The sequence below is a fragment of the Pelophylax lessonae genome (assembly GCF_965119305.1).
Source record: "Pelophylax lessonae genome assembly, chromosome: 5".
Lineage (NCBI taxonomy): Eukaryota > Metazoa > Chordata > Amphibia > Anura > Ranidae > Pelophylax > Pelophylax lessonae.
The window spans coordinates 44,623,969-44,649,510 of NC_138772.1; the positions used below are offsets into that span (position 1 = coordinate 44,623,969).

The window sequence follows — 25,542 nt, forward strand, 5'->3', positions numbered from 1 at the left end:
TCATTATATCCCCCATTATATCAGAGTCCCTTTTTATCAGTGACCCCCTTTAGAGATCAACGGTTTAGAGATCTGTCCCCTTTAGGAGATCTGCGCCCTTTATGAAATCTGTCCCCTTTAGGAGATCTGTCCCCTTTAGGAGATCTGTCCCCTTTAGGAGATCTGTCCCCTTTAGGAGATCTGTCCCCTTTAGGAGATCTGTCCCCTTTAGGAGATCTGTCCCCTTTAGGAGATCTGTCCCCTTTAGGAGATCTGTCCCCTTTAGGAGATCTGTCCCAAAAAAAGGGGGGGAACGGAGAAACGGGGAGGGGGGAGAGAGATGAATGTCCCTGAAAATATATTCATAAACCACCCACACGCCCATTGTTGACCCCTGATCAAGGTGCCAGATGCTGATGGTATTGCAATAGTAATCCATGCCCCAATGTATCAAAAAACATGTAAAACAGAATTAGGTAACAATTGTGGTAAAATACCATAAAATATATCAACTATATACAATTCGCTCTGATGTGAAACATATCAAATGGTGAGGAGGGAAAAAAAAAAAAAAAAAAAAAAAAAGGGGGGGGGGGGGGGAGAGAGGAAAAGGGAAAAGGGGGCCCCAAAAGGGGGGGGGGGGAAGAAAAGCTGGAGGAGATTCAATCGGTCTTTCCTGAGCTAAACCCCTGTAGAAAGGGTCTGTAACTTTCGATCTCATTAAGACCCGGACGTCTGGTGGCGTTCAGAGTTTGTATCCAGCGTGCTTCCCTCTGAAGCAACTGCTTATTCCAATCGCCACCTCTTGGTGGAATGTGGATGCGGTCCAAGATGGTAAAGTTGACAGAGGGCATGCGATATTGGTGATCCCATGCCACATGTCTGCCTAGGGGCAGATATAGGTCACCAATACGCATGCCTGCTAGATGTTTGGTGCAGCGAGCCTGAAACTCCTGCTTGGTCTTGCCAACATAAAATGAACCGCATCCACACTCCACCAAGTAGACGACCCCCTTGGTCTTACAATTCGCAAAATGGCGCAATTGGAATCTGTCACCATTGGGGAGGGTAAAGGAACGTCTCCTCTGCACGAAGGGGCAGAAGGAGCAAGAGCCACAGGGGAAGGTGCCCCATGTACGACAGTGGTCGCGTCTGGTTAACCACTTTTTTTCCACCTGTTTGTGCAAGGCAAGCGAGTAACCTGAGAAAGAAACCCAATATATGGGTGCTGTATTGCAAGTTGTGTGAGCAGAGTAAGACTACCTGGCTGTACATTTATTTATATTACCAGTATACGTCTCTACAATGTGTTAAACATAGCCATCAGACACAATAAAGCTGATAAGTTCAGCAGCCACCAGGAATAAGAGTGAGCGCTTAAAAGCCCAACCTTGGGCTTTTTAATTGGACCCCCAGGCAGTGTACAAAAATAAATAAAAGCTATCTTCAATCCACAGATCTCCCCAGCAGTACTCTCTTTTTGCCACAAGATGTCCTCAGTCTTCCTGGTTGAATGGTGCCAACCAAGTGCTACTGAACCCAGGAGACTAAGGCTCCATGTACACGGGACGCTGGAAATGGCCGTTTAGGAGCAGTTGGGCGTTTTTTTTTTAGAAGCCCCTGAACCCATCTACATTTTATCTTATCTGCCCATGTACGCAGGGTCGTTTACAGTCATTTGCAGGCAGTTGAGTTCAGGGACGTTTTTTGGAACGCAATTATTTGCGTTCGAACGTGTGTTTCCTGGCGTTTGAAACGCAGAAACGCGGCCAAACATGACCAAACGTGACCGAACGTGATGAACATACGTTCAGCCACGTTATACGTTTTTTTTCTGCCATTCAAAATCAATGGTTCCCTATGGGAGCCTATTGATTTGAATGGAAGTCGCACCGCAAGTCGGATCAGGATGATGCGACTTGCGGTGTGAGAATCTTAAGGGGGAACTCCATGCCAAAAATGGGAAAAAAACGGCGTGGGGGTTCCCCCCCCAGGTTCCAAACCAGGCCCTTCGGGTCCGGTATGGAATTTGAGGGAAGGGGGGCCCTCCAGATTCCGATGAGCCCCCTGCCCGCAGACCCCCACAACCACCGGCCAGGGTTGTGGGGATGAGGCCCTTGTCCTCATCAACATGGGGGCAAGGTGCAGAGCTCCCCCTCCCCCAAAGCACCAACACCCCCCCATGTTGAGGGCATGTGGCCTGGTATGGTACGGGGGTGGGGGGGGTGGGGCCGCTCGCTCGTACCCTCCCCCTTCCTGCCCTACCGGGCTGCATGCTCGGATAAGGGTCTGGTATGGATTTTGAGGGGGACCCCACGCCGTTTTTTCGGTGTGGGGCTACCCTCAAATTCCATACCGGACCCGAAGGGCCTGGTTTGGAACCTGGGGGGGAACCCCACGCCGTTTTTTTCCCCATTTTTGGCGTGGAGTTCCCCGTTAAGATTCTCACAGCGCAAGTCGCGCCGCAAGTTGGATCATTCTGATCCGACTTGCGGTGCGACTTCCATTCAAATCAATAGGCTCCCTTAGGGAACCATTGATTTTGAACGGAGGCAGAAAAAAGGCTGCTAAAAGCAACGTGGCCAAACGTCCAATAACGGTAATGGAAAAGGCTACTAAAAGCACGTTTTTACAGCTGCTGTTTCCCGGCGTCAGAACTAGCTTTGCAGCACGTTTTTTCTAACGTCCCGTGTACATGGAGCCTAAGGCCATTCAAAGCTGGAGGGGAGTCTGGAGTTGTGCTTTAACAAAACTGGAAATAGACAAAAACACACTAAAAAGGTTTCCTTGTCACCACTTCCCCCAACATGTTCAGTGTATTATATAGCAGAAGTCCTATTCTCAGTAGAATGCCATAATTATTCATACAAATCTCCACATCATTACAGCTCCTCTGTGCGGTGTAAAGTCTTAGTGGGTCTCACAGACAGCTGGGTGCTCATTTATAGTACACAAGTCCTCTCCCAGGAGTAACTGGCATCATTTTAAAGCTTAATTCCAACGCTATAACCAGTAACAGGAATGTCCTGGTATAGAATCTCCTAGTGACAAGTGTCAGCACAGGAAGACAAACGACAGATCCTCACCTGGGCTGCTGGACACTGGATTCCCCATGTTTATAAGGCACAAAGCACATCGGGGGAGAGGCTTGCGACACCCGGGGCAGCTGGTGAATTTGGATTTGGTGGGTGACCCGCTGACTCCATACTGGCTGAGCCCTCGGCCCTGGTGGGGGACTGAGGAGCAGCTGTAAGAGATGGACTTCCCACAGAAGTTACAGCTCACAAATACCTGAAAGATTAGATCAAATACAGACACAGACATGATTAGCGAGAAGCTATAAACATTCTGGGTTCATTGTAATTCAATGGTTATATGTTTTTTTATCTGGAGTTTTATATTCAAACCAGTCATGTCTTCTCAGTGCAAAACTGATCCAAAAGAGTGCAACGCCACTTATGGTTTTTATATTTGGTATGCAGTGATAGCAGCTGCTCCACTGATTGCACTTATATTCAACAGTATATTTAATATCACATTTTTATTGTGTAGAGTATTTATTTATTTTGAGGTCAATTATTCCCAGTTTGCGCTGATTTTTACTATTTCTATTAAATGTCTTCTCAGTGCACCACTTTTCTGAAAAGTCTCATGCCAGTGGCAAGTCTGTTTCTGACTGGTGTTAGAATTCAGTCTATAAGAAGCTGGGGGCATGAAAGACACAGGTGTAATGAGGGTTAGGGGTCCTTTACACTTGCTTAAAAATGTGGCATTGCACAAACTTTTTAAAAGCACTGTGAATGCCAGTCAAAGCTCATCACAAAAAAAAAAAAATGGTTAGCTTACAGCCCTGTGCACACTTTGCTTTTGCTTTGCTTAAAAAATTATACCCAATGTCGCTTTCTTGGTGCTTCAAAGCCTCCATAGAAGTCTGACAAAGCTCGCGAGCAGCACCTGCAGTTTTCGAGAGGCTTTTATTCAGAGTTAGCTTTGCTTTAGAGATATTGCAGGTATGAGAAATCCCAGGATGCACTAGGAAACCAACAAGCGAACCAGAAAGAACTCAGCAGTCATTTCTGGTTCATGTGTATATATTCTGGGAGGGTCTGGTGCAGATGTCACATCTGGTGTCCAGCATGGAACAGCAAGAAGGTGAGTGGGGTCCGGACTGGATTGGAGCAACTAGCAAACAGCATACATGCAGAAGGTGAACGGGACTGGAGAGTGAGGACTGAGCGGCTGAGGATAAGCAGTGCTAGGGGACCGGATCAGGAGAAACCAGCAGAGGTCACACTTGGTGCACAGCATGGAAGTAATATAGCAGGAGGTGAGCGGGGACCAGAGAGCGGGGAAGATCAGACAATTAGGGGATCAGCAGAGCTGGGGATCACTACTAAGCGGCAGATCAGTAGAGCAGGGGGTTACTACTGAGCTGGGGATCTGCTGAGCGAGGGTACTAATAAGCTGTGGATCTGCTGAATGTGAACACTAATAAACTGGGCATATGCTGAGCAAGGGCAATCAAACTGGGGATCTGCTGAATGAGGATACTACTTAGCCAGGAGGTGATCAAATACTTCCAAAAGAAAGCTCTATTTGTGGAAAAAAGGGTACAGCGTCGCACGACCGCACAACTGTCAGTTAAAGTAAGGCAATGCCGTATCGCAAAAAATGTCCTGGTCATTAAGGGGGTAAATCCTTCCGGTCCAGAAGTGGTAAAGTCAAAGCAAGTGTACAGGAGCCCTTAGAGACCCTCTTACTTCACCTTGTGGTTGTTTTTTTTTTCCTTTTTTAGACTTACGTACTTTCTGTTGCCTAACATCATGACTGTCTATAGCACAGGTGTCAAACACAAGGCCCGCGGGCCGAATGCGGCCCCCCAGGCCATTTCATGTGGCCCTCGCACCTCTCATGCAGCTGTGGCAACCTCCTTGTCTCTACCCCCACCTTTTCTCTGTAGTCGGCAACAAAGAGGACAGAACTCCTTTGCCAGATCCTGCAGTACTCTGTGCAGCTGCAGAAAGGCTCGTCTTTGCCCCCCCTCCTCCTCAGCAGTCCGCTTTAGAGAGGAGGGCAGACCTCCTCCTACAGATCCTGCACCTTTCTGTGCAGCGGCAACACTACCTTGTCTCTGCCTCCCCTGGTCTCAGCATTCAGCAGACTCTGGAAGCTGACTCCAGCCCTTCTCTGGTTCTCTTCCAGACCCTTCACTTCTTCCCAGATCCACCCTCTGGTAAGGGGGTGCATTGTGATGTAAGGGTGTAAGGGGCGTGGGGTGCTCTGGACATCTAATCTTACAGATATAACCGGACCTTTGAGGGAAACCATAATGCTGATGCGGCCCGCGATGGAAGTGGAGTTTGACACCCCTGGTCTATAGTATGAAAAAACTAGAGTTTTACTTGACGTAGCCTTTTAGCATCCCATTTGAGAACAAGAAGTGACAGATGAGCCAAACCCACAAGTAAGTCTTCAGAATTGCCATTGTAAGATAGAGCAGTCGAAAGTTCCCCTTCATAGGAAGAATAGAAATTTCCCATCACTCATAGCACTTAAATCAGTCAAGATTTTCCTGATGGAGGACTTTTGCAGCTCGTAACTTTTGTAACGTATTAGGACCTGTATGAGTGGGGAGCTGACCGATAAACCCATGAACGAATACAAGGATATGTCCCCACCAAACCCATTACCTAGGGGCACACCATGCTTCCTTTGTCCTATTCAACATCACAGGACACTGGTATTTTCTTTGGGCATTTATGTAGAAGCCACACTGGGCCTCTGATTGGGTATTAACATGATGTCAGATCAGCTGTAGTGTCCAACTAGAACAGTGATGGGGAACCTTGGTACCCCACGTGTTTTAAAACGACACTTCCCATGATGCTCAACTACACTGCAGAGTACATCAGCATCATGGGAAATGTAGTTCAAAAACATCTGGAGTGCCAAGGTTCGCCATCACTGCACTAGAACATCTTTCCCTTTATAGACAGCCTCACCTGAGCTAAAGGCTTGGAGCTGGGATCCAGTTTGCTGCGATGGATGTCAAACTCTGCTCTCTTATGCCAAAACCTCCAGGCATCTAGAAGGTTCCTGTAGCTTTCGATCCAGTATTGGACTCTCTCGTCTTTCAGCACCTCAGGAGAACCCTGAACAAGGTAAAGACAAATGTGCATTTGTAAACTCAGTCTTGGACCAGACAGCCCTGATCATGCAGATGCTGAAAATATGACACATTATGTTCTATGCAGATTTGTCTAACATCTGTCCAGGAGAGAGGACTTTAACAAGTATATAGCTGTGAATGTCATTATTTGGCATTACGGACAGTCCTCTGTAGTGTCAAGTAGGAAACAATAGTACAATAAAACTCCAGCTAGAAGCCCCATGAGGATGCAAAAGATGTGATGGAAAGTCTTGCTCCTCCTAAGTAATTAATAAACAGTCTTTTTAAAAAGTGGCCTGTGCATTACAATGTGCCATGTACTACTCCCCCCCCCCCCCCACATCAATTAGAAGAAGAAAAAAAAAACAAGAAACCTCAGGCCCCAGTCACTTCTTGTAGGTGCCAAAGCCATTATCAGTGCCTACAGGATGCGGTATGAAGCAGGGGGCCAAGGTAAAAAAAAAAAAAAGCTTGCAGTCCTAAAATCATCTCATGATACATTTTGCAGTTCTGTTGTTTAAAGGAAGGCATCCCTAGAAACATTTAGATACAGTTGTGTTCAAAAGTATTCAACCCCCAATGCTGTAAAGGGTTTTAGGGAATTTAGTGTACATTTGTAATTGTATTCAGAATGAAATCCTACAAGGACTTCTTAAAGAACCATATGCAACTAAAATGACATCAATTGGTTTTGTAATACAGTAGTAAATGTTTCTTTTGTGAATTCTTCATTGACACAATTATTCAACCCCTTAAAGACTACCACTCTGAAGAACAGAGGTTCATTGAAGTGTTTTCAATCAGGTATTGAAAACACCTGTGGATGTCAGGGAGCAGCAATAAAGCCTAATAAGCACCAATTAGGCAGCTTTAAAATGACTGCGATACTCAGCTCCTTCTAGACATTTACTGGTGTGGTTACAAACATGGTGAAGTCAAGAGAATGGTCCAGGAAGACAAGAGAAGAGGTGATTACTCTTCACAGGAAGGGCAATGGCTATAAGAAGATTGCAAAGATGTTAAACATACCAAGAGACACCATAGGAAGCATCATTCGCAAATTCAAGGCAAAGGGCACTGTTGAAACGCTACCTGGTCGTGGCAGAAAGAAGATGCTGACTTCAACTGCTGTGCGCTACCTGAAGCGTAGAGTGGAGAAAAGTCTCCGTGTGACTGCTGAGGAACTGAGAAAAGATTTGTCAGATGTGGGTACTGAAGTTTCTGCTCAGACAATACGGCGCACACTGCGTAATGAAGGCCTCCATGCCAGAACTCCCAGGCGCACCCCCTTGCTGTCTCCATAGAATAAGAAGAGTCGACTGCAGTATGCCAAAAGTCATGTGGACAAACCACAGAAGTTTTGGGATAGTGTTCTGTGGACTGATGAAACAAAATTAGAACTGTTTGGGCCCATGGATCAACGCTATGTTTGGAGGAGGAAGAACAAGGCCTATGAAGAAAAGAACACCTTGCCTACTGTGAAGCATGGTGGGGGGTCAATCATTTTGGAGTGGCCATCACAGTCACCAGACTTAAATCCGATTGAGAACCTCTGGAGGGACTTAAAGAAAGCAGTTGCAGTGCACAAGCCTAAGAATGTGACTGAACTGGAGGCTTTTGCCCATGACGAATGGGCTAAGATACCCGTAGATCGCTGCAAGACACTTGTGTCAAGCTATGCTTCACGTTTAAAAGCTGTTATAACTGTAAAAGGATGTTGTACTAAGATTGAATGTCACTTGGGGGTTGAATAAAACTGATAATGATGTGAGCACAGAAAAGACATTTGTGGTTATTTCATTATAAATGTTATGTTATATTTGTCTGACCTACACGTGCCTCTTTGATTTAATTGTAAGCAGGATGACTGAATGATCAAAATCAATGTCAAACTGGCCAAAACAATCAATTTCAGTGGGGGGTTGAATAATTTTGAACACAACTGTATGTCTCCTCTCAGTTTATTGCTGCAGTAGGCTGAGGGCTTTGAGCACCAGCTATCGGCTCATAACTGTTGCTAAAAAAAAAAACATAAATTACTGCAAACCAACTCCGCCCGCCCATAGTCCTGAATATGCATCAGGCTGAAGAGCTAGAGTAGGGGGGCTCCAAACTTTCTAAACAAAGAGCCAGTTTACTGTCCCTCAGACTTAAGGGGGCCAGACTGTGGGCATTCGGAGTAGAAAAGGTCCCAACGTTAGTGGGAGGAATAGCACCCCATCTTTGGTGTCCATGGGAGGAATTGCGACCCATCTTTGGTGTCCATGGGAGGAATTGCGCCCCATCTTTGGTGTCCATGGGAGGAATTGCAACCCATCTTTGGTGTCCATGGGAGGAATTGCAACCCATCTTTGGTGTCCATGGGAGGAATTGCGCCCCATCTTTGGTGTCCATGGGAGGAATTATGCACTATTGTTGGTATTAGTGGATGAAAAGAACGCCCAAAACGCCAGATAAAAGTGAGGAAAGGGCTGCAGTTCTGAGACCACAAAGCTAGAGTGACGAGTGTACTCACAGCAGCCAAATCTTGCAGGGACTCACCTGTAACATACAGTAACTGGCAGTCTGTACATCACCCGTTCTATCAACATAACTTTCCATTAAGTCCACTCCGTCCTTTGTTAATCCCGTCAATACAATTCCTTCCAGGTTTCCCTCATCCTTCATATCCTGAGTCAGCTTGTCAATGTATTTCATTAACTGCAATAACCAAAAAAGAAAAAAAAAAAAAAGAAAAAAATGATACTAAGGAGTATGTGTGCGTTTGAATTTTAACATTTTTTAAATGTGCAAACCCTGGTATAACCGAAGAGATTTTTTACGGTTATAAAATTGTTCCCCAGGACGAGTTTTGCACTAAAGTACCTTTTTTTGGCCACAATATGTACTCAGTATGTCAAGTTGAATGACACCACATTATAAATGCAGGGTGTCATGGCTCTGCCCTCTGAGGGCATATCATCTTGGCATCCTTCATTTACAGAGTACAGGCGGTCCCCGGGTTACAAACAATCTCTCCCTAGGAAAGGAAATTCACTCCTGTAAGAGCTCTCATGGGAAAAAGGTGTCTCCACTGAAGTTTATCACCAATCCTTGTTTCCACAACAACCCAAAATTTTCAAAATCCAATTGTCACCGGGACAGAAAGTGAGGAGAAATCTTCTGAACAGGGGCACACACAGCAAAACAAATGTTACGGGGGTGTTAACCCTTCCCTATGCTAGCCAAAACACCTAAAAATTATTTTTTGGCTGGAGCTACCTGCTCCGACTTACAAACAAATTCAACTTAAGAACAAACCTACAGTCCCTATCTTGTTTGTAACCCGGGGACCTCCTGTACTGGGGCAGAGAATGGTGATCACTCAGTAAAGTCCACCCAGCTCAGAGAAGAGACAAGAAAGAGGACGCTGAGTAGTTACGTGGCCGAGTAAAAGGCAAAAAAATAAAGATCAAACACGCTAGGGTGACCATTCAGGGGTGGGTTGGCGTTGTGGAGCCCAGAGTTGTAATTAAATCTGCAGTGTGATGAATGCTTCTTTATTAGAATAATGAGTGGAAGATCTTCACAGGGAATCCCTGATTTTCATATTTATTAACAATTTCTATTTCTTTTAAAGTAAATACAGCTCAATTGAAAAACAAGAAAAAAAAAAAAAAACCCCCAAGGACTCACCTGAGTATCATTTAGGAACAAACAAGCAAATGCCACTCGGTCCCTGACTGCCATAGTGCACTCGAACTAAAATGAGAGAGACGGGTAAACATGAGGCCAAGTTTTACCAGGAAGATTTTGGGATACTAAAAAAAAAAAAAAAAAAAAGGATTTATGGCCATGTCACACAGGCAATCTTGGTAAAGGGGACAAACCATCAGTGTCTAAATCACAAAGAATTCCTGCCAGAATCTATTGATTGTCTCCCTTGCTGTCAGCGATCAAGATCTGTCAAAGTTCAGTGCCAGAGAGGAAGGAATTTCACAGAGGTAAGCAGGAGGCTCTCCTACATAACTCTGTGCAATACAATTACCCAACTGACATTTTCCTTAGAGTACTTTACACATTCCATTTAAAAGCATTTAAAGTGTCTCTATATCCAAAACCTTTTTATGTAGTTTTGGATAGAGGTGGGCTGGATACAACCTCAGTCTAAGGCCCCTTTCACACATGCAGACCGTTCAGATCCGCTTGCGAGTTTTTCAGGCAGATCTGAACGGATGTCCCATGCATCTCTATGGGGCATCGGATGTCAGCAGAGACATGTCCGATGACATCCGATCCGGACTGTCAAATCCGGATGGAGAGAAACCCAATTTTCCATCCGTCTGGTGGATGGGATCGGATGAGAACGGACAGGTGGACCGTTCTCATCCGATTCCCCCATAGAGAAGAGTGAGGACACATGACACGGAGACAGAGCTGCCATCCAGCTGCTCAGCGGGGGATCGGCGGATCGATCCCCCGCTGAGAAAACCGACGGAGCGGCAGGTGTGAAAGGGGCCTTAGGCTGACTCCAACTTTTAGACCATGTTACACTCATATTTAGGGTGCAACATGTTGCCAAGCGAACCTCCACCTCCAAAACGGTACGGTCTGCAAATATTTTGCCTTGATTTCTCCTTTTACCCCTCATAACATGCCAATGACATTTTTCAATATTTTATTATTAACTACATTATTTTACATCCAGTGACCTCATTATCGGCACTGCAGGCAGATCGCTGCTGCTGGGAGGGGCTGGCAGGGTGCTGTACATAGGTTCCTGAAAAACATCACAGTAGAAGGGGTTTTTTGATCTCTATGACCCTATGTGTAGTCGGGTTTGCCGTCGTCCCTGGTTGAGTATTGTATCGGTTTGTTGGTACCTCAGGCCAATAAGAAGTGGGACTTTTAAGGCAGGTATGGGATATAAGATAAAGTACAAGCAAAAATTGCTAATAGTAACTAAATGATAATAATGATAATAATAATAATAATAAATGTTTAATTCTTAAAACATATGTACAGTGAAGTACAGTTGCGTGAAAGGGTTATAGACCCTTGTGAAGTTGTGTAATAGAAGGAGGGTTAGTGACATGTGAGAAATAGTGACTTTTGAGGGTATATCTCTGTCTGTTCCTGCTGTTAAGCTTGGGTGGTTCAGAACAGAGGTGTCTCCTATATCCTACGCGTTTCGGCCTTTAATTGGGCCTTTTTCAAGGTTGATTGTCACTATTTCTGTTGACAAAATGCAGGTTTTTATTAAATATTTTTAAGTATCACCACTTTTTTAAAAATTAAATAATTAAATATTAAATAATTAAATATTAAATATTTAATTTTTTAAAAAAGTTTCTCACATGTCACTAACCCTCCTATTACACAACTTCACAAGGGTCTATAACCCTTTCACGCAACTTTACTTCACTGTACATATGTTTTAAGAATTAAACATTTATTATTATTATTATTATCATTATTATCATTTAGTTACTATTAGCAATTTTTGCTTGTACTTTATCTTATATCCCATACCTGCCTTAAAAGTCCCACTTCTTATTGGCCTGAGGTACCAACAAACCGATACGAAAAACATCACAGCACCCTGCCTCAGTAATCCTCTCTAGAACCCTCAGCCCTGAGGCAAGAAGTGGTATGGAATTTGGGAGGAGTTATGAAAATATAGAAATGCCTGGATGGGTGGATATCAGTCTGGAGGAGGTGTTCCTTCTCGTGCTTCATTTGCATACAGACCACCCTAAATAATGAGTGTAAAAAATTCTCAACAGCGCACCGTAGATCTCCAGAATGGGTCCAAAGTTTTATTCAGTGAACATATCATTACACAAAATAGCAACATTTTGGAGCCTCACAGGACCCCTTCATCAGGCATGTGGCCGGACTGATAAAGGGGTCCTGCGAGGCTCCAAAACATTGCTTTTTGCTTTTATGATGTGATCGCTGAATAAAGCTTTGGACCCATTCTGGAGATCTATGGTGTGCTGGTGACATTTTCTCGCTCTATCTGTAGTTCCAATTGTTGGTCGCTTTAGCGCCCACTTAGGTACACAGCCATTTCTACTGGAACCTGTGTGCTGGGACCCTACGTAATGAACACATGTAATGCTTTGAAAGAATTCAGATCCAATGAATGAAAAGGGATGGGCCGGGGACAGATAGGGAGGAAAGGACTAGGTGATGCTGGATTTCTTCCAGCCAGGAAATGAGGCAAGCTCTAACTTGCTGCAGCTTCTAATACAAACTGGGAGAAGCTGACAGTGTGCAGTGAGATCAGAGCAAGACAATTTCAGTCCAGGAGAGGAGTCTGTACAACTGTGCAAGACTGAAGGGAATGCTTCAGCTTAAAGTTTTTATTTCTGTATGTCCTGGCTGGAAACATTCGCCTCAATTTGTCCTGGTGACCATTGTTTCCAGAGACAGAAAGAGACTGGAAATAAAAGATTTTACGGCTAAGCGGAGATTCTCCTCCACTTCTGGTCAAGTCTTCAGGAAAGGAAGTGTACAAAATCTCCCAGTGAGGACATAGAGAGCCATAAATGGCCGACACAGCGTCTAACCCTTCCCGAAATTATATAAAAAAACTCTGCTGTTCTCCTCCCATAACAGTGATAGACAGTTCACAATGTTCCATCATACCAGGACGGTGTCATAGCAGCCGGGATCACTGGTGAGAAATGCAAACATGACTGCCAGGTATGGGTTCCTGAGCTGCACCCGAAGAGAGCTACACATCTCCCGCCACAGCGAATTCTTCTCATCTGTGTAGCCGGACAACGCCATCGCCACCACGTTCAGGTTCAGGTCACCTGGAAAGAAAAAAGTAAAACATTTTATTGCATTAAGGTAAAACACCTTCTGTGTCCAATCATTGGCTCCTGTTGCTCAAAGCCTATAACAAGGGAGTGTGGGGGGGGGGTAAAGCCCCGCTGTCTGCGTTAATAAACACAGGCAGCTGGGCTTGGGAGCGAGTGTACACAAATACCTCCCCCGCAAGTGGCTAAAAATTAAAAAAAATTAAAAAGGTTTTGAAAAATAGAATGGTTCAGGGAGATTGATAAAACTAGACTTATGGAAGAACAAATACGTTTCCAAAAAGATACTGAATTGAGATTTTGAGAATCTGGATAGAATTTAAGCAGTCCTTTACATATTTGAGATATATGGGTAATGGAAAAGTCCATTAGCTCCTAATGGGGGGCTGGGGCCAGGGGGGTCTTTCCTTCCCTCCCACCCCCTTTTCCCCTCTTTTTTCTCTCACAATTTATTGGGTGGATAATTAAGTGTTTTTAATTTGATATACACCCTTACATTTTTTATCACTAACCCGGGGATATTATTTGGTATTATATATATATATATATATATATATATATATATATATATATACACATACATATACATATACATACACACACACACACACACACATATACACACACACACACACTTAAATAAAATGGATTTTGTAGGTAGAACACTAAGAACACTAAAAACTTTAAGAAGGGGAGAGGGGGGGGGGGGGGAGGGAAGAAAGTTTTTTGGGTATAACTGTGTTTACACACTACAAAATTTTCAATTTTCCCCTTTTTACACAGAGGAATTATTTAGCGGCACAATTAGTTGGTATATGTGTATAACACCCTAAAATAGTAGATAGAACACTTTCAATTCTTTTTTTTTTTTTTTGGGGGGGGGGGAGGAAAAGGGGACATTAAAAGAGGGATAAGATATAAGCTGGTGACACCAAACATTTTTATAGTCTTGTGCAAATTAATACATTTTCCATATTGTCAAAATGTAATGTCATATTTATTTTTATATTTGTTATGTATGTAAAGAAATTTAATAAAAAAATAAAAAAAAAAAGTTTTGAATCACTTTAGGGTTAAGCTGTCCTGCTATGGTAACAGACCAATACTAAACAAACATACGCATGATAAAGTCCACACCAGAACTCTCCAATCAATGCTCACACTACCTACAGATTGGATGGCTCTAGCTCTGGCTCAGCAGGGGGTGTCGGACCTCTGCAGAGAGTCCACTGCTTACACAGAGCAGGGATCCTTTTCCGCAGCATGCAGACAGGCTTTTCAACCCCAAAACTGAATAAGCAAAACTGAATAAGCAAAAACAGAAGTGGATTCAATCGATCAGTAATGTGATATTAAAACAGCACAGACTTCAACATTAATAGAGCAACAAGAAAACCAATAATCTGCGATTCTTGTGAAATGTGACTCATGTCAGAAATTGGAAAATTCCTATTGGCAACATGAATATCACAATTTGTGTACCATATAAATTTAAAAGATTGCATTAGTAGGTGGCGAGTGTGCAAAATGTTCCCTCTTCAGTGCTCGGTGTAAAGTTTGGGTTTCCTATGATGGGAAAGAGTGGTGAGTAGGGGGGAGGAAAAGTTAGGGTTTTGGCAGATAGTGGAGCAAATTCAGAGAGTGGGGCCTATGGTGGGGTGAGATCTGAGTGTAGATTGGAGGGACGTAAAGCACCATGGTGCCCTGCATAGTGATACACTACTAAAACTCTGTTCGATGGACGTCTATAAATTTAAGACTGCTGTGTCTGCCCCAATCCACCAGTCTCCCCATATGTGTTGCTTGGTAATATTTGTGAGTACCTGGCATGGCTATCCCACCGTGGTCTTTCGAGAGGGTCAGAAGGCGTCTGTTTAGTCTGGGGCGTTTACCAGCCCAGATGCACTTGGTGAAGAGAGCATTGGTTTGCTTAAAGAAAATCAAGGGGATGGACACAGGTAGAGTATGTATATATATATATACACACACACATACACATACATATACATACACATACATACATACTAATATATATATATATTATTTGTGAAAATATACAAGATGATGCTGTGCCGAGTAAAAACCCAACAGGTCACGCTTTAAAAATTGTGCACACTCGTGGAATGGCGCCAAACTATGGTACTTAAAAATCTCCATAGGCGACCCTTTAAACATTCTTAGGGTCCTTTTTACACAGGCTTTCTGTTCGGCGGACTCAGTTTTTCTCAGCGGGGATCGATCAATGACAGGTCCGTTTCCACTCATTGTGGGGAGACAGACCTGTCAGATCCCGCTTTCCTCTATTGGAGATAGTATGAAAACGGACCGCCTGTCCGTTTTCTTCTGATCCAAACTGATCCTCCAGATGGATGGAAAATAGGGTTACCATCCGTCTGGATCTCACGGACAGGATCGGATAGCAGCGGACATGTCACCGATGACATCTGCTGCTCCATAGAGGTGCATAAAGCATCTGATCAGGTCTGCCTGCAGAAAACTGACAGGCGGACCTGAACGGAAAGCCTGTGTGAAAGGGCCATGTGAGTTTAGGTTTACAGAGGAGGGCTAGTGCTAGAATTGATGCTCTCACTATAATGTTTGTGGCGATACCCCACATGGTGGTGCGAACATCGTTTACACATGCAGGCGCAACCTATGTATGCGTTTGCTTCTGTGCATGAGGGGACAGGGCACTTTAAAACTTATTATTTCTTTTATACCATATTTTACACTGTCCTTTTTTTTTTTTAGCATTTTTATTCCTATCACAAGAAATGCAAACATCCCTTGCAACAGAAATGGGGCATGACAGGTCCTCTTTATGGAGAGATCTGGGGTCCATATGACCCCAAGTCTTTCCTCTACCCTGGAAAGCATGAGATAAAAAAAAAAATGTAAATTAACATTAAAAACACATCTCTGCTTTCCAGTAAAAAAAATAAATAAACACACAATGGCAGAGTTTACATCTGCTAAAACCAGCAGTGACGCCATGACATTGCTTCTGGCCTCCCAGGAGCATAGAGATGGCCAGAGATCATGTGGTCCACAGCCAGCTCTGAGATAACCCAGCAGAAGCAACGGATCCTGGGCTCTCCAATCATATTGGAGAGCCGAAAAGGCGCCAGCAGGGGGGGGGCAGGGAGGTTCCCTCTGGCTGCCTGTAACAGCAATCCAGCAACTAATCAGTTGCTAGGATGGCTTTTACAAAAAAGGGAAACACCTGCTTGAAAAAAAAAAAAAATATACCGGGATGAGGCCCGTAGCTGAAGGACTTCCTTCATTCCATGGACATCATACAGTCGGGAAGTAGTTAAAAGTTTTTTTTTTTTTTTACAACTTTTTATACAACGATTAATTAAATACATGACTAAGGACTCCCAGAGCACTATAGGCTAACCAACGAGACAGAACAGTGCAAGAGTTGAAGGAAGCTTTACACAAGGACAGCAGTCACTCTGATTCAGTCACTGGTCCCAGCAGGTACTTACAGGACATGAAAGCAGGAGGGAAGTAGCTTCACCTACCCTTCCCTGAGGTTGCCCCTTTATTCAATATCTGTATGGCACGTCGGATATCCAGGTTGAACAAGGCAATAGCAGCTGCTCTCTCCCATTCTTCTTCCTGTTCCAAGGAGGTCAGGAAAGGGCCAATGTTGGAGTCCGCACCCTTCTTCCTCCAGCCACACAGCTGCAGAGCTAGGCCGCGTTCCTCGCTGACGTAATGTACGATGTCCGCCTGGCGATCAGAGCCACTCCAACTGCTCATGACGCTCTCCGCTGTTCCTTTACAGGAAGGACAAACAACAATGCTTTGACTTTATAAAAACACATTAAGGTTTTTGAAAAACCCAGTTACCAAATATAGAGGCCTACTTATAGAATAGTGAATGAGAGTTTCACCAAACATTCTTTGTTGGAGAATTTTCCAGGCCCAAGTATTTTAAAAAGAGAATGATTGAATCTCCAGCAGAGAATATTTCGGTGAAAGTCACATCTATTGCTGCAACAGACCTAAAAATCTGAATTTATAATTATATATATATATATATATATATATATATATATATACATACATACATATATTATATATATATATATATATATATATATATATATATATATATATATATATATATATATATATATATATATATATATATATATATATATATATATATACACACACACACACATGGAGGCAGCCATATTTACTTAATACATACTCCCTGCTTCACTGTGTAACGCAAGGGTTGTGCTCTAAGGCTCCTTCTCACAAGGCAAGTCTATGAATTAGCCAACATACTGGAAGCAATGTACTCCCAGTGGTGGAGATCTGATCTTAACAGCTCTGAAGGAAAACAATGATAGCACTGAGCCAGTGAGAGCACCTCCTAGAGCAGGGGTGGGCAAACTGCGGCCCTCCAGCTGTGGCAGAACTACATGTCCCACAAGGCATTGCAAGGCTGACAGCACCACACATGACCTCCAAAAGCAGAGGCTTGCTGTTCTGCAACAACTAGAGGGCCACGGTTTGCCCACCCTTGTTCTAGTGGCTTACCAACCATGGGAGCCCGAAGCAACATTTACACAAGATGTAAGGTGCAGTATTTCTGGGCTACTTCTTACAATTATGAAAAAAAGGAGGTTAGAGCGAAGGTATCTCTCACCATGGGTCCCCTACAGGTACATAATTCGTTTTCTCAAAAAGACAAAATGTCCATCATATTCAAATAATTGAAAATACTGTACATTAAAGCAGAATTTCACTCTAAGGGAACTTGCGCTTTAACACCCCCCCCCCCCCCCCCTCCTCTGCCACTTTTGGAACTTTTTTTTCTTCTTCCCCTGCCCACAACCTTTTGGGACATGTCACAGGTCCCAGAAGGCTGTGGGACTATTTACAAGCGCAGTGTGACGATATAGGGAATCACAACCGGCTTCCCTTAGTAAACATTCCAGCACTGGGAACCTGAAGACCTGCCAAGAACCATCCCAAATAAGGACAATGATGGATCCCTGGGCAGGTTAAGTGTCTTTTTTCTTTAAAAGCATTTTTTTGGGTGAAATCAAAACTCTGGGCATTTTTCTTTTTTTTACACTATGCTGTGGGGCTGAGGCTGCACTGCATGCCTTAACTGCTGGTTTAATAAGCCCAAATAAACTCACCTAATCCTCCCAATGCAAGACTGGTGCCTTTGACTTTTTGGGATGTCCAGTAAAGTTTTGTTTTAGGCTTTTTATCAAAACTGCTCTTGGTGTGTCTGTTCATTTTAAATATTCACTAAATATTTAAAGCGGAGTTCCACCCAAAAGTGGAACTTCCGCTCATTTGCTTCCTCCCCCCCTCCAGTGCCACATTTGGCACCTTTCAAGGGGGGAGACGGTTTCTTGTTTTTGACAGGTACCCTTCCCCACTTCAGGGATACAGCGCCCTTCCTCAGAAGTTTGGCCCCTTCCCCCGCCGCTGAGCCAATAGTAATGTGCAGCGCGATTTATGCATACGCAGTAGGGACCCGCCCGTGAAGCCGCAAGGCTTCACCGCCGGGTTCCCTTACCAGCAATGGCGGCGGCAGCACCCGACAGCCGAGGGAAACATCGGCTGCGGTGCTGACATCGCTGGACTCCAGGACAGGTAAGTGTCCTAATATTAAAAGTCAGCAGCTACAGTATGTGTAGCTGCTGACTTTTCATTTTTGGAGGGGGGAGCGGAACTCCGCTTTAAGTGGCTGTCCAGCATAACTTTATTATAAAATTTTGTTGTTCCCACCTTTCTTACATTAACCTAACCCCCCAAAAAAATAAAAATATTCTCATGGTGTGTACGAGGCTTTACAGCGAACAACTTTGCATCAAGTTCACTACAGGGACCATTAATATATTTATACAAGGTGATCATCTCTCACCTCAAAGGAGAAGTTCAACTTTCAAAAACAAAAGCACAACTTTTAGCAGGTGCATTTATTTATTTTTACAGTGTAGTCTGTAAGGCATGGCACCCACTGATCAGCAGATCGGGGGCACAATGCCAAGAGGATATAAAATCAGTCAGCTGTCTGCCCTTACCTCCTGTACAGGCAGAGAGTTACTAAAGAGCAGGAAGAATCAATGAACTACAAGAGCACTCCGCAACGTTCTCGCAGTTCATTGAGAACTACAAGCTGTCTGCCGCGGTGGATGACAGTACTTGTAGATTATTTATTCCCAGGAAACTGGGAATAAATCCCGTGGCTGTGTGGGCTTAGCCCTGCACAGCCACGCGGTTTTCAAAAAGTGATATCAGGTGCGAGGAAAAGATCCCCCATCCGCTTTCAGAGCGGGAAGTGCTGATGGCGGGAGGTGGGTGAGCAGAAGCATTTTACAGGTTACACCCTAAATATTAGTGTAAGGTAATATGCTTCTAGGAGGTGAGCTCGTCCTTTAAACGCCTCTTATCAATGAAAATTCATAGATAAATATATTTAAGTGGATTGTAAAGTCTGAACTTTTTTTCATCTTAATGCATTCTATGCATTGCTGCAGCCCCCTTGCCCTCTTACCTGAGCACATTCCTTCCAGTGCTGTGCATGAGCCCAGCAGCTCCAGCTGATGGCTCTCATCTGATTGGACAGATTGATAGCAGCGGGAGCCAATGTCTCCCGCTGCTGTCAATCAAATCCAGTGACAGAAGTGGGGGGCGGGACAGAGTCCTGCAGTCTGTGTAATTGACACAGCAGCTGGACTCGGGAGCGGGCCAGCATGGGTGCCCCCAGGGAAAGCGCCTTTTCGTGGAGGCACCTGATGAAGGAGGAGGAGCCAGGAGCACCACCGGGGCACCCCAGAAGAGAAGGAAGGATCAGGGCTGCTCTGTGCAAAACCCTTACACAGAGCAGGCAATTATAACATTTGTTATTTTTAATTAAAAAAAAAATCCGAACCTTTATAACCCCTTTAAGACCACTCACAAAGCTGTCTAAACCCCACCCATAATGTTGAAACCACCACCCCCCTTGAAAACTCAAAATAGATACAATATAATCATAGTTGAATTTTGTTTTATCATCTTACCAACTGATGACTTCACAATGGCTTTAATACCAGCGAAGACCAAGGATCCTTTGTTGCTTGAAGATTTCTGATCTATGTCTTCTGCATACTGCTTCATAAGTAATCATAAATATAGGAAAATCACAGGTGCATAAATCATGGGTGCACGTCTGAGCAAAATAAATTCAACACATTCAGTACATCTTGGCAATACTTGCACATTTCTCCATGTTATGTCCTTTTCAAAATGATGCAAGCATAGAAAACACCCGATCTGCCAGAAATCCAGAGAGCTGACATCACACTGCCACTGGGGCACTGAAATCCCAAACATTGCGGTCAGATCTGTCCAGCGATCTTATGTGGTGTACAGAAAACCTACCGCTACTGAGCATAATGGGTTTTCTGTTAATTTTACATATGTGAGGTGATTATGTATATACACCAGCCCTCAAAAATTCCACTCGCCTGCTCGCATTTTGCGAGTGGAATGAGGAGGATGGCGAATAAGAGCTGTGCTGTATGGGGAATGTATTAGTGCCTGCCGCCACCGCCGTTCACAGCACAGCCTGCATTCTTTCGTACAGCTCCTCTCCACCTCCTGCACCTGGGACCGCCCTCTCCGCCTCCTGAATGTCCCCGCCCCTCACAGGCTCGCGCTGCGAGCATCAGTGGCGGCCCGTGCGTTGGCTTCAGAAAAGGGTGGACCCGGGGCGTAGAGCAGTGCGCCCTGAACCCACCCATTGTGTGAAAAATAGCGAATGAATATTCGCTATTGTCACACGGATCCTCCTCCTGGCCAATCAGGAAGCGGGTCCGAGACCGGTTCCTGATTGGCCGAAAGGGCGAACAATTGCCATTGGCCAAGGAGAAGGAGGACTCGGGAGACTCGGAGGATTGAGAAGCCGTCGCTGCATCAGGTAAGTGCACTGGTCTCTCTGCACGCTGTGGTCACTACTCTGCATTGAAAGGGGGCCACGCTGTGGTCACTACTCTGCATTGAAAGGGGGCAAGGTTGTGGTCACTCCACTGCATTGAAAGGGGGCCACGCTGTGGTCACTACTCTGCATTGAAAGGGGGCCACGCTGTGGTCACTACTCTGCATTGAAAGGGGGCCACGCTGTGGTCACTACTCTGCATTGAAAGGGGGCCACGCTGTGGTCACTCCTCTGCATTGAAAGGGGGCCACGCTGTGGTCACTCCTCTGCATTGAAAGGGGGCCACGCTGTGGTCACTCCTCTGCATTGAAAGCGGGCCACGCTGTGGTCACTCCACTGCATTGAAAGGGGGCACGCTGTGGTCACTCCACTGCATTGAAAGGGGGCACGCTGTGGTCACTCCACTGCATTGAAAGGGGGCACGCTGTGGTCACTCCACTGCATTGAAAGGGGGCACGCTGTGGTCACTCCACTGCTTTGAAAGGGGGCACGCTGTGGTCACTCCACTGCTTTGAAAGGGGGCACGCTGTGGTCACTCCACTGCTTTGAAAGGGGGCACGCTGTGGTCACTCCACTGCTTTGAAAGGGGGCACGCTGTGGTCACTCCACTGCTTTGAAAGGGGGCACGCTGTGGTCACTCCACTGCTTTGAAAGGGGGCACGCTGTGGTCACTCCACTGCTTTGAAAGGGGGCACGCTGTGGTCACTCCACTGCTTTGAAAGGGGGCACACTGTGGTCACTCCACTGCTTTGAAAGGGGGCACACTGTGGTCACTCCACTGCTTTGAAAGGGGGCACACTGTGGTCACTCTGCATTTACTCAGGAAAAACACTTTTATGCTTTTACGTTTACATTGATACTGTTAAAGTTGTTGTTTAGTGTTAATATTTTTTTGTAACTTAATTCTGAATAAAACATTTAAACGGTGTAATTTTATGAGATATTTTACGAGGGCGAGTTTAGGAGCGGAGCAGGGTAGGGTTTGGGTGGGGCAACAAGTGGCGAGTAACTCTTAAGGCCTGGCTAGTAGCTCATGACTTGAAATTTTGAGCCCTTATATACACACATTATATTTATATCCATTTGTTATCTTTTTTCTTTTTTTCAAGTCTTCATTAATAACTTGGCTAACATGTAGGGTCTCTGAGGAAGCGAAGTGTGAACGACATGTTCTGCGAAACGCGTTACACCTCCTGACCCTGTTTTAGAACTGCATAATGAAGTAGATCAGTGGTTCTAAACTCCAGTCCTCAGGACCCACTAACAGGCCGGGTTTGCAAGATAACGGAAAAACATCACAGGTGATATATTTTGCTGCTCAGTGATTGCACTATTTTAGCCTGCATCTCCCCAAGGTAATACTGAAAATCTGGACTGTTAGTGTGTCCTGAGGACCGGAGTTGAGAACCACTGAAGTAGATGGTATAACAAACCCTTTGAGTTGTTCTGAGGTTATACTTTTCAATTATTGTGTATTTTATGGTCTCTTATTTATCTATTTTGTATGTGCATAAAATGTACCCTTTTATAAAAAAATATTATAATTTGATGTGCTCATTCATGTGTGACAACTCTACATCTTTTAAAATCCACCTACCACTATTTTACAGAGATGTGTGGGGGGGGGGGGGGGGGTACCTTCTATAATGCAAATCAGAAGTGAGTAGGCTAGGGTGACAACACTGCTCCTTCATTAGATACAGAAAGGAGAGTGTTACCGGTAGGATCACCAGGTGAAAATAAATGGAGAAAAAAGCCTGAAAAAAAAAAAAATTGCACTGTTAGAGTGGTCACACGATCGGAAAGCCAGCTTCGCTGGCTGCCCATCTATACTCCATACTGAGAGCTGCAGCACAAACATCAATCGCCCAGCAATGCATATGTGCATTAAAGTCCACCCTTTTGCATCTGCACATATGTGTTGGGCAACCGTAAAGGGGTTAAACATGTTGCTAGAATACATTAAGCAGTGCTAAAGCTTATTGAAGCCAACTAGCAGCTTTATTAGGCATACAGGCAGCACTTCCCAAACTGGAGCTGGATACAGAGCATCCAGAAAGTATTCACAGCGCTTCACTTTTTCCACGTTTTGCTATGTTACAGCCTTATTCCAAAATGGATCAAGTTAATTTTTTCCTCAAATTTCCACAAACAATCCGCCATAATGACAACGTGAAAGAAGTTTGTTTGAAATCTTTGCAAATTTAAAAAAAAAAAAAAAAGGAAAAGAAAAATCATGAACATAAGTATTCACAGCCTTTGCCATGACACTAAAAATTGAATTCAGGTGCACCGTTTCTACAACTTGATTGGAGTCCACCTGCGGTAAATTCAGTTGACTAGACAGGTTTTGGAAAGGCACACACCTGTCAATATAAGGGTCCCACAATTAACAGTGGGTGTCAGAGCACAAACCAAGGTCCTTAGGGAGGTGACCAAGTACATGATGGTCACTGATAGAGCTCCAGCGTTTCTCTGTGGAGAGAGGAGAACCTTCCAGAAGAACAACCATCTCTGCAGCACTCCAATCAGGCCTGTATGGTAGAGTGCCCAGACGGAAGTCACTCCTAAGTAAAATGCACATGACAGCCCACCTGAAATCTGCCAAAAGACACCTGAAAGAATTCTGATCACGATCACAAAAAAAAAAATTCTCTGGTCTGATGAAACAAAGATTCAACTCTTTGGCCTGAATGGCAAGTGTAATGTCTGGAGGAAACCAGGCACCGCTCATCACCTGGCCAATACCATCCCTACAGTGAAGCATGGAGGTGTCAGTATCATGCTGTGGGGATGTTTTTCAGCGGCAGGGACTGGAAAACTAGTCAGGATTGTTGGAAGATGAATACTGCAATGTGCAGAGACATTTTTGATGAAAACCTGCTCCAGAGCGCTCTGGACCTCAGACTGGGTCGAAGGTTCATCTTCCCACAGGACAATGACACTAAGCACACAGCCAACATAGGAGTGACTACAGGACAACTCTGTGAATGTCCTTGAGTGGCCCAGTCTGAGCCCAGACTTCAACCTGATTGAACATCTCTGTGAAAGATCTGATGGAGCTTGAGAGGTCCTGCAAAGAATGGGAGAAACTGCCCAAAAATAAATGTGCCAAGCTTGTAGCATTATACTCAACAAGACTTGAGGCCGCCATAACTGGTGTAAAAGATGCTTTAAACAAAGTACTGTATTGAGCAAAGGCTGTGAATACTTATGTACATGGGATTTGTTTTTAGTTTTTTTGCAAATATTTAAACAAAAATCTTTCATGTTGTCATTTTGGGGTATTGTTTGTAGAATTTTGAAGAAAATAATGAAATTAATCTATTTTGGAATAAAGCTGTAACATAAAATGTGCAAAAAGTTCAGCGCTTTGAATACTTTCTGGATGCTCTGTAAGAGCCGGCGTACATGAGGCATTGATTGCCTCACAACTGCATCTCTCCACATACAGGTCAATGGGAATACAAAAGCACCTTGAGGTAGGTTGATGCAGCTTGCAAGAAAGTCAAATTCACTTATCATGGAGCGCTGAATGATCTCAAACAACCCAAACTCATATCAATTCTAATATGAATACACCCAAAACCAAGCTACATTTTGCTCTTTGACCCTAGCCTAGTTTGGCCCATGTCATGCTGGCAATCCTATTGATGGCAGATACTCACAGTGACAGGATTGAGAATAAAAAAAGGTTAATCTGCTCTGTTGCCTGCCAGGCTAGCACACACTAGTAATACTAACAAGTTACCAGACAGAACATCCAACTGCTCCTAAATCCTCGCTCCCTTGCTTGCCAGGCTAGCAAGGTGTCACCCCACTGCTGCTCCCTTGCTTGCAGGAGTCTCTATCATTTTAGCTAGCGAGAAAGCAACACCATGAGCAGGTGAGCGCTCTCCTAAAAGTGATTGCAAAGCTAGAATTATTTTTCATTAAAATAATATTATAGTTACCTGCCCAGTGTAATGGTTTCGCACAGAGAACCCGATTCTCCTTTTTTAGGGTCTCCTGCCGGTGTTCGTGGGTCCCCTCCTCCCTGCAGACTATCCACCATAGGAATTTGCTTGCTATGGGGGCACTCCTGCGTGCTAAATTCCAACCTGAGCTGTCTGTGTCTATTCAGACACACAGACTGGCTTGGTTCTGCCCCACGCGAGAGGAGAGAAGAGCTGCGGCAGACATGCACAGCGATGGATAGAGATTGGCTCAGGTGTGTATTTAGAGGGGGTAGGGGGAAAGCTACTATTAAATTATTTTTTACCTTAATGCTACAGCTGCATGATTCTGGATAAAATGTGAATCACAATTTTTTTTTTAGAATACAAGTCACGATTCTTGCCGTAACATTATCTTTCACATTATACAAAAAAAAAAAAAAAAAAACGGAGCTAACTATTTATTTAATTCAAGTATTTTTCCCCACAAATTGCGTTTAAAAAGACCGTTGCGCAAATACACTGTGACATAAAATATTGCAACGACCGCCAATTTATTCTCTGGGGTCTCCGCAAAAAGGTCTCAAACAGATGTTCCAGCTGGTTGCTGGGGTCTCCCGGAGAGGGACGGGAGACCCAGGCAGTGCCGCAGAATTCGGCGGGGCAGGGGGGGGGGGGGGGGAACGT

General features: G+C 44.4%; 1 protein-coding gene across 1 annotated transcript in view; it reads right to left on the reverse strand.

Annotated features, from left to right (window-relative positions):
• MIOS (meiosis regulator for oocyte development) overlaps positions 1–25,542 on the reverse strand; it is a 38,110-nt gene that overhangs the window by 6,942 nt on the left and 5,626 nt on the right. The window contains exons 3-9 of the mRNA XM_082258034.1: positions 20,004–20,102; positions 16,485–16,742; positions 12,782–12,951; positions 9,824–9,889; positions 8,690–8,848; positions 5,982–6,131; positions 3,066–3,270 (exon numbers count right to left, since the gene is read on the reverse strand). Of these exons, the coding sequence (XP_082114160.1) occupies positions 3,066–3,270; positions 5,982–6,131; positions 8,690–8,848; positions 9,824–9,889; positions 12,782–12,951; positions 16,485–16,742; positions 20,004–20,102 (1,107 nt within the window). The remainder of the gene's footprint in view (positions 1–3,065; positions 3,271–5,981; positions 6,132–8,689; positions 8,849–9,823; positions 9,890–12,781; positions 12,952–16,484; positions 16,743–20,003; positions 20,103–25,542) is intronic.